The sequence below is a fragment of the Suncus etruscus genome, chromosome 12 (genome assembly GCF_024139225.1).
Source record: "Suncus etruscus isolate mSunEtr1 chromosome 12, mSunEtr1.pri.cur, whole genome shotgun sequence".
Classification (NCBI taxonomy): domain Eukaryota; kingdom Metazoa; phylum Chordata; class Mammalia; order Eulipotyphla; family Soricidae; genus Suncus; species Suncus etruscus.
In genome coordinates this window covers 59,179,634-59,189,410 of record NC_064859.1, presented here as the reverse complement: position 1 = coordinate 59,189,410, position 9,777 = coordinate 59,179,634, and the positions used below count along the sequence as shown (strand labels likewise).

The window sequence follows — 9,777 nt, the reverse complement described above, 5'->3', positions numbered from 1 at the left end:
GAAATCTGGATCTGTGGAAGATGAATGGCAGATACCATGGAGTGGGGACCATGCTCCAATCCACTGGGGATACCTTGCTTTCATCCTTATCTCTAAATCTACTGACTGGCTCATTCTGGAGCTATTGGTCTAGCTTCCCCTTGTTCTGGGTAAATCCTTCCTAAATAGTTGTTCTGATCAGACAATTGGAAGGTTTTTTTCATGGTAATTTGGAGCAGAACTGAAAATAACTGTCATTTACAACTATATGCCTTAAAGAGGTCCCTGGAAGCAAAATGTGTAATTGCTTGTTTCTTCTTGAATTGCTATACTAAATCAAAAATTTTCAGCAATCCCAGGCATCATTATAAAGAGTTCTAGCTGAAGGTCAAAATGGAACAAACAGAAGAGCAGTCAGAAGAAATTATTTTTGTAGAGAATGTGTGGTGCAGATGTATTCTGTTCAAGCATCTGCTTTACCCACCTGCATATCTATTCATATATAACTGGCTGTCCTGAAACTCAGGTACTAGACACCAATCTTCTCATCCTACTACTATCAAAGGCAAACAAAAATACAAAGAAATCTCAGGAAACAGAGATGGTAGATCGATGGCAAACTCACTTCCTCTGGAAGCTTTCCTGTGTTGGTCAAAAGGGTGTCACCTTGGGGCTAGGTTACTGGTTTTGTGATCCTGCCCTAGCATTTGTGATCCTGCATTAGCATTGACTTAGGAATGGAGAATGGAGAATGACTCTCTCCATCTGAGATGAGGATCATCCTTGTTGCAGCAGCCGCAAGGCTGTAGTGAGAGAGAAATGAGGACAACAGGACTGCAGGGAGCACGACAGTAAATGAGCTATCAGGAACTCTGGAGGGCATCGACCTTAGGCTTTCTAACTTTGTCTTCCCAGCAGCTGGCACACTAAGTTTGAGGCCTCTCACTAAGCAACTGGAAGTCAGCTGGGAGCCAATAGAGAAAGCTAGAGGTGAGAAGTTGAGCAGACAGCAGCTTGATGTTTATATATATTTGATTTCTGGGTAGCACATGAGGTGCCAGGGATCGAACCCTAGCCATGTACAAGGCAAAATCCCTCCCAGCTCCTCTATTTCTCTGACCCTGGGTGAAACGTTTAACAAATACTATCCAGAGAGTAAAGTGAAGACCAAGCTTAAGATTCTGGTTTCCATAGTGTTTAACTAATTAAAATTTATTATTTTAATACATAATGCGGTGGTAGAAAAGGAAAACACGCAAGTAATAAATCTGTTAAAAATCCTCTCTAAAAAATGTTTCTACTTAGTCAGTCTCCAGTAAATGCTTCAGTAATTACTGTCCGGTAATTGAATCAGTGTTCTCAAAGACAAATAAAACACACATCCTTTGTCATAATGCTTTTTTTTATTACAATATCCAAAAAACGGAGTATGCAAGTTTAGGGGGGTATCAAGACCCCTTCTTCAATTGTAGGAATGTGCCACCCTAGGAGTGTATATTTAAACTATGAAGAAGTTCAAATGTAATGGAAAAAAAAAGAAAATGCAATTTTCTCATCAACATTCTGTGTCTCTTACTACCAATCACATATTCTTTTGTAAACCCTGAAAAATTTCCCTGTAAAGCAAATAATATATATATATATATATTTATCGATATATATATATCGATATATATATGTGTGTGTGTGTGTGTGTGTGTGTGTGTTTGTTTGTGTGTAAAGTACTGGTAGCTTCCCTTCCCCAAAGATCAGCTGTTTCCATAATCATCTGCATTAGTGTCAACAAATGGCTACAGATACATATTACTTTGAGAATTAAATACATAATTGTGAAATTTAAACAAGCCAAAGGGCAAGAGGAAGAAAGCACTATGTGGATGGCACATCTGGGGGGTAAATTACTAAAACATCTGTCTTTCCCAGTCACCTCTCTCGGAGAATGACTTTCGAGGAAATCCTGTCTTTATTGCAAGCACAGCCCCAAAGGCACTGGGCAGTCTCTCGAGGCGACCTCACCTGCTGGGTCCAGTATTGCTACCAGCAAACATGTTCACTCCCTGGACAATCCAGGAGCCACTTGGAGACAAGGAGATGGACGAGAGCTGCTGGGACGGGGACCTTCATGGATGCTGTCCACCAGCTCTGCTTTTCAGGCGTGCTGAACAGTTCATGGGAGAACAGCAGCTTTGTGTGTTCCAACGGCGCCTGTCTCTCGAGTGAGGGGCTCTGTGAGCATCAACCTTTCGCACAGACTAAGGCTGTTTGTTTCCCGTGTAGAGGGAATGAGGAGAGACCACCCCACCATCCCACTCCCCATTCCCTAAAGCTGGCCAGGATGGGAATGGGCTTGCACATGGGGAGAGGGGCCTAGGATGGCGAAGGGAAGGCGAGTGGAAAATAAAGCAACCGGGCCAGGGTTACAAGTGAGCCAGTAAAAGACCAACCACCCAACAGGGGAGGCTGCAGAAGCACTCTCCAGCGTGTGCTGCCCCTTATCCAGCAAGGTGTGGTGGTCACTGCAGTGCTCTGACGAGGTAGAGCTTCTCCCCATGCTCACTGGTGAAGATGGGCGCCTTCTTATAGTGCTCCACCAACTCGTCCATGGTGTGGAACCGCCGCTGCCCGATGCAGTAGACATTGTCCACAAGCTGCACCTTGAAGTGCTTGTTCTTCCCTGATGCTTTGAGAGAGACGGAGAAGTCACTGGGCTGCAGAGGACAGAAAACAGAGTTACCAAAGGGCCACGGCACGAGCAAAGGCCATGGACCTCAATACCTACAGCAATGAGCTCTTGATGCAGCTCTTGAGGGAGGACAATCTCTCCACTGATAGTAATTACCACACTGCTCCAATGGGTGAGGACACCCAGAGTTCCTGATGGTATGAGGAGAAGTGATTCCACTGCTTATGGCACTCAGTGTATTTATCTAACCTCTCTGAATAGTGGCCACAGTACAACAGTGTTACCTGGATGTATAGAAACCCCAAGCTCTTCACTTAACCATCCTATTCTGGGGACTCTGGGAATTTATCAACATGGGCGGTGGCTGGAATCGGGCTGCTTCTGATTGTATCACTATTAAGAAGGCATCACATTTTTCTAATTCTAGGCTACTTGAAAATAAATACTTCAGGAGTGATGAAAAATTCTGGGTGCATCTCAAACATGGCTCTTAACATTCTTGAGGGTCACAGCACATTTCCAGCAGATCTTACTAAGATGGCTTCTATTCTACAAAGGTGTGGGTGCCTTATGTAAATGTACACGTACTTTACAAAGATGTTCTTTTCATGACACTTGGACTCAGCTTATTTGTGTAAACACTGGCAGGGCCCACTAGGGAATGAGGAATATTTTTGGTGGAGAGGCAAAGAACAACTCTGATGAACTCAATACGTGAGAGGTTTAGGATGGCGCAGACTAGATGCTGGGTGTGTGCAGTCATGAGAACACAGAGGATGGGCCTGGTAACAGTGTCCTCTCTAAGAGAAGTGACAAACCTGCAGCAGAATTGGAGAAAGGTGCAAAAGGGCAGAGCAGGCTCAAAAGAACGTGCCTGTGTGGGGTTTGAAGGGCTCTTAAGAGACTGTGGGATGGGGCTGGAGAGAGAGCACAGCAGTAAGGCATTTGCCTTGCAAACAGCTGATCCAGCATGGACAGTGGTTCGAATCCCAGCATCCCATACAGTCCCCTGTGCCTGCCAGGAGTTATTTCTGAGCACAGAGCCAGGAGTAGCCTTTGAGCACCACTAGGTGTGACCCAAAAACCAAAAAAAAAAAAAAGAGGCTATGGGGGCAGGGGTGGGGAAACAGGATGATCTGAGGGAGAAGGGGAAGTGTTCTGCCTTTGTCTAGGCTCCCTGGCATCCTATAATGACCCTGTCTATATAGTCATAGCTATTAACACAAAGGATCAGAAACATTGGTATGGTACCAAGAGTTTGTGTCTAAGTAGTCTTCTACCCAAAATAGACCCCAAACCAACCAACCCTTGAGGAAAAACTTAACTTCTCTCCCTACCAGGTCTTGGTGCCTTAGAAATGACCCAGGAAACACAGAGGAGAGGAAGTGAGAGGAAGATGAGCTTGGACCTATGTGTTATTTTCTGAATCATGGATTCTGAATTCATGGATATTTCTAAATCATGGACGCTGAAAGGTCAGGAGAGGAGGACATCAAATTGGGAAACTACTACCCAACTGCTCTCTTAGGAAGAAGTCATAATGGACTCTGATGTCACTGATGAGCCTATCAAATGGCCCCTATCAACCTAATAGTTCAAGTCCCCACAAAATGAAATTCTACACAACCATTGACTACATACATCTTAAAATACCACAATGTTTATAGGACTGAAGGGGATGATGGACCTCAGTGTCACCATCCATAGGATGGTTCTGGAGAGTTCTGGAAACAAGAACCACGGTAAACATCACTTCTCTCCCCAAGTCTTTGGAGTTCCTGGAAGAGCATCCAGTTTCCTTCTTTACCACTCATTTCCACCACTCAGTACCAGAATTTTATACCTTTAGGTCAATGTCTTAAACTCCCCATCTCCCTGCAGGGTCCCAATATGTCTTAAACTCCCTATCTCCCCTCAGGGTCCTTTCTGACTTTATTTCCTTCTTGTGGTTCCAGCTGGGAAATGCTGCTTTAATAACAGAGGGAAGCCTCGGGGTGGAGAGATAGCACAGGGGCATTTGCCTCACAAGCAGCTGACCCAATAGCCAGGAGTAAACCCTGATCACTGCCAGGTGTGGCCCAAAAACCAAAACCAAACCAAACCAAACCAAACCAAAACAACAACAACAACAACAACAAAAAAAAAAAAACAGAGGGAAGCCTCTATCATCATGTAGCTAGCACAAGCGCACAAGCAACATGTTGCTAATTTTATAGATGCTTTAATCAATTCATAATGTGACATCATTGTTGTAGAAGTAGTCAGAGTACTTAAATGATAACTCAATTTTAATTAAGCCAAATCAACAGATTACCAGATGGCTTTCTGATGAGAGACATTTGCTTTTACTCTTAGAGCCTTGGTTTCATACCATGGTGATGCACAGGTGAGCATGTGTCATAGCAGCAACTGACCCAGAAAATGATCTTAAATTTTCCTGACGCGTGAGTGGACGCCTTGAAATTAATGACAGAGAATGAACTAAGTTTATGCCAAACAGCAGCATTGAATGTTTAGATTTTTCACTTGGCCTGAAAAGATTTTTCCAATCTGCATAGAACTGTTCTCCCTGAGCCTGAAGGGCAGCAAGACGCTAAGAGTTCCCAAAGTCTGTGGCCAGTCTGGCAGCATCAGCATTACATAGTACTAGAAAAGCACTTTCTGAGGTTCTACTCTAGTTCTATGAAACTGAATATTAGGGTACCACCCAGCTACTGGGTCCTTGGCCCTGGATTATGTATGCTAATTGTTTTATGTGTGTTAATAGCTCGTAATAGTTTTAGAACAGAGATGCAAAGTAGGTTGGCCCCAGCAGTGTTTCTTCCAATGTTCATGTGACTGATAGGTAGGGACAGAGGAAGGAGACACTCACTCTCAGGCCAGCCTCACACTGGCTCTAGGACACCTATGAGCCTGGCCTTGTCCCAATCAAAGCCTTATAGGGACTGCCCCTGACAGGTGGCTGGAGAAGAAGCTAATGGAGTAAGGGGTTTCTCAGGAATCAATCCCAGCAAGTAGTAGCATCACCAGAACTATTCCTGCCTGAGGACTCAGGGAAACAGAGGCATGTAAGCCAGGTCACTTTACCTCAGTGAGGCAAGTAAGACTAGCATGAGCATTCAGTGCTCTGATGGTCAGCTTGACATGTAGGTGCTTGTGTATCTACAATATAAAACCTGGGTTTTTGTTAGGGCAGTGGATAGGGTCACAGAGCTAAAGCCGGCAGACTCAGTGGGAGTTCAATACAGAAATGGCCACAGTGTAAAGGGAACTGACCTGGGCACCCTTGGTCCCAGTACACCAGTGCTGCCATGCTTATGGAATGTTTCTGTATTATCAGGTAAGGCTAGAGAAGACTTCGAGATCAGACAATAAAAACCGAACTCATCAGGATAGCAAACCTGGTGATGAGTATGAACAATAAAATAAGAAACCGCTTCAATAGGCTGTCAGCTAGGGAATTAGAGAACAAGTAAGACTGAAATATGTTTAAAGCCACATACAGGTGTGATAACATTGAAACCAATGACAACATAGAAGTGACTGTAAAGTCGGTTCGACAATCTCCCCAGGGAAGTAATATGGCACAACCAAGAAGCAAGTGTGGGCACTGCTCCAGAGTGAGAGTGATGGGCTAGTTTTTCACCTTCTTGACCAGTGTTGGACAAGCATCCCTACATAAATTTTTCTGCCTTTGTGTTGTTTCATAACATATATATATATACATATATATATATATTATGAAACTATATATATAATTTTTGTTTTGGGGCCACACTTGGCAGTGCTCAGGGTTACTCCTGGCTCTGCACTCAGAAATCACTCCTAGCTCATGGCAGGGGGACAATATAGGATGCCGAGAATCGAACTGGGTCATCCCAGGTCGGCCACGTGTAAGGCAAACACCTTACCGCTGTGTTATCACTCCAACCTTGTTTCATTATACTATTTTTAAAAAGTGTTAAACTTGAAGTATAAGGAATGGTCTGGCTATTCAGTAGTTAGTCAGTGGGCGCTGGCTTTAATACAACTTCCATCCCCTGTAACATTAGGGACCCCGATCATATGGATGCTCAATCTCTTCCCTGGTCGTATAAATCTGAGTGTGGTTACTGTCATGAAATGCCCTGAAAGAGGTGGTTTATGAATAATAGAATGTAGTCCTCACTATTGAGGAGGCTGGGAAGCCCAAGACCAAGGCACTACTGACATATTGGATGTTAGGTGAGGGCCTGCTTCCGCTTCATTCTAAAACTGTCCATTCTCGAGACTGTGGGTCAACATATTACTGGGGAGGGGAGCACAATTACTCAGTCTATGGCAAAATCTCCAATGAGCATTTGAAAAAACAATTTCCTAGTCTTTTTATCCTTTAAAAATGATATCTCAAAATCTGTTTTACTCTGAGTAATCTTTCTGTTTACTGAGCTTTTGACCATATTCAATGTGTTATAAATCCAGAATTCTTTTTACTGTATTTTTCAGTCCTACGATTTGTACTTCAGTCTTCTTTTTTTCCCAATTCTTCATCAACTGCATCTTACTGAATTTCTTGCAAGTACCAATTCATATATGCAAAAATTGCATTTAAAAATTCATAGATGGGAGTCCGTGTGTCTCTTTCCTTTCTGGGTCTGTTTTCAATCACTTAGCTTCCCAATAGATAACTGTTTTCTGCATGCTGCATATAATGTATGAAAAAGTTCAAGTGGTATTTTGAGGCCCACCAGAAAGGACTGTTATTTGATGCTGTGCTTAGGTAGGAAAGGGCTGGGCTCTATACTCCGAGAAGGAACAGAAATACTGCTTCATTCCAGTTTGTTTTACTCCTAGTACCAAGCCTTTGAAGAGTCTTTAAATCTAGATTTCCTCCTGAACCTTATCTCCTTGTTGGCAATGACCTCTCCTCCTCTGCAAACTGGGATTCTGAAAGGGATTTCGGGGTAGAGTTTGATTGTTTCCATGTCCTGGCCAGTTTTTCTGCATTTTTACAGTAGAATGTCTGTTGTAAATTATTAGTCCATGATGATCAGAAATGGCAGGTGGCTCTGTAGACAAGGCAAATCCTAACAGGTTCATCTGCTGATTTTTTTTTACTGAGAAGCAGGACAGTTTGGATGGTATTATGGACTAGGGAACTATGTATGTAGTGGCTTCGGAATTTACCTCCTTCATTTATAAGCTTAGTGACCATGGTCAAGTTTTCTATGTCTCTGCCTTTTATTTAATAATTTTTAAACATCATCATAAAAGATATTTACTGAAACTATAAAAAAATTTGGGAAAGTTAGAAAAATACACAAGCAAATAAACCCATAGTAACCTGATCCAATGTCATCTTGGGGGAGAAATTAAGCCAACACCTTCATTTAGTGGTAAGTCCCTCCAAGTCCTTTTTATTGAACTTAGTAACAAAGGCACTCAACTTAACAATTTTTTTTTCGCTTGTTTGTTTTTGGGCCACACCTGGTGACACTCAAGGGTTACTCATGGCTAGGAGCTCAGAAATTGCTCCTGGCTTGGGGGATACCATGACTTATCAACTTTTTAAAAGAAGATTTGTTTTTACATTTGGTTTACTATAATTTGGGTTTTGTACTTGCAGTCTGGTTGGCTCTGTGGTTTAGAGCTATGCATTTACCCCACCTCTACCCCACTGGTGTGCTCAAGGCTCTTAGCCCTTGGCTGTTAAGTTCTGTCTACCTATTCTTACTAACATCTTTTCCATGTCCCTCTTGTTTCTATAGTCTAGCACCCGGGTGATCCAGGTATATCCCTCTGAACCATCCAATTAAGATCACTGGAGAAAACATATTTTGAAAATAACAAGCAGGGATCTCCAGCATATTGTAGAAGCAAACCCCTGACTTCCATATCACTTGCTTTCATCTCTCTCTGTTACTAGGCTCTCAGCTTTCTGAAGAGTCTCATTTCTATTTCATTCATGTCTACGCAGGAGGGAAATGCCCAGATCTATCACACAGTAACACTCAGCAGACAGCTGCTGAACTAACTAGCAAAGGTATCACAGGGACTGGAGTGTATGCCTGTCACCTCCATCTTGGAGGTCACCTCCTGAACGCAGCAGCGAAAGATGAATGCCACCATCATGAAAGCTACTGCTGCTGGGGCTATGCTCACCCAGGGTTCATTTCCCACTGGTACCATCCTGTTACTGCCCTACTTTCACTGGGATTACTGCCCAAATTTATCTTTGCTGGGTAGTGAATCACCCCCAAACTCAGGCTATTTTCAAAAACAAACACTGGTAATTGCAGCTTCTGTGACTCAGGAATAGGAGAGTGCCTTCCACCCTCAGCAAGAATCACTCATTGTTCCTGGCTGAGGAGTCAAGACATTGTCTAAGGCTTTTGTGTACTTAACTGGTGACACTAGAGGGTTCCTAAAATGGCTCACTTGCTGGAGATGCTCAGGCTTATACCTGAAGGTGGGCTGACAGTCACCTTGTGTCTCCTGGCTCCCCAAAGCAGGTGAGGGGAGAGAGCCACCTGAACCCAACCGTAAAAGATGCCCACAAGTACTCTCAACCACATTCAAGCATCAGAAGCGAGTCACTCTCTGAATGCATCCGGGGTAAAGGGAAACAATCAGGATCTGTCCTGTAGGACAGAATCACAGGTGGAGGATGTGTGTGGAGAAGTTGGGTATCAAATGATTTGGGTACATCCTGTTAAGCTATCACAGGCACCACATAGAAGAAAACTCTGTATGGCTGGATGATAGAAATCTCAATAGACTCAGCCCTGTACTTTTCTTTTCAATGGAGACATGCCTTCAAACAACCTCAGTCCCTTTTCTTCCTACCTCAGTGTGTCTATACTGTCCAGCTTCTTATGCCTTTCCTTTCTCCAAACATGAGCCTTACTTGGAGTAATTTCTCATTGCTGAACAGTGTCCACCTTTCCCATTTTCCTAAAAGGAGCATGTCTCATCTCCTTTGTTCTATTCCTTGAAAGGATATCTTTTCCTTTCTCAAAGTTTTGAATTAGAGGCTCTAAGGAATTATTAGTATAATTCAAGAGCTATTTTTTCAAGGACAATAGACTGGTGAAAAAAAAAACCTCTCTTAGGGCTTTTGTGGTTTACCATTATTT

At 43.1% G+C, this 9,777-nt stretch overlaps 1 protein-coding gene across 1 annotated transcript in view; it reads right to left on the bottom strand.

The window, feature by feature from the left end:
* Positions 1–1,363: 1,363 nt before the first annotated feature.
* The window catches only part of NCK2 (NCK adaptor protein 2), a 129,406-nt gene continuing 120,992 nt past the window's right edge, over positions 1,364–9,777 (bottom strand). The window contains exon 5 of the mRNA XM_049784425.1: positions 1,364–2,687. Within this exon, the coding sequence (XP_049640382.1) occupies positions 2,493–2,687 (195 nt within the window). The 3' untranslated portion in view covers positions 1,364–2,492. The remainder of the gene's footprint in view (positions 2,688–9,777) is intronic.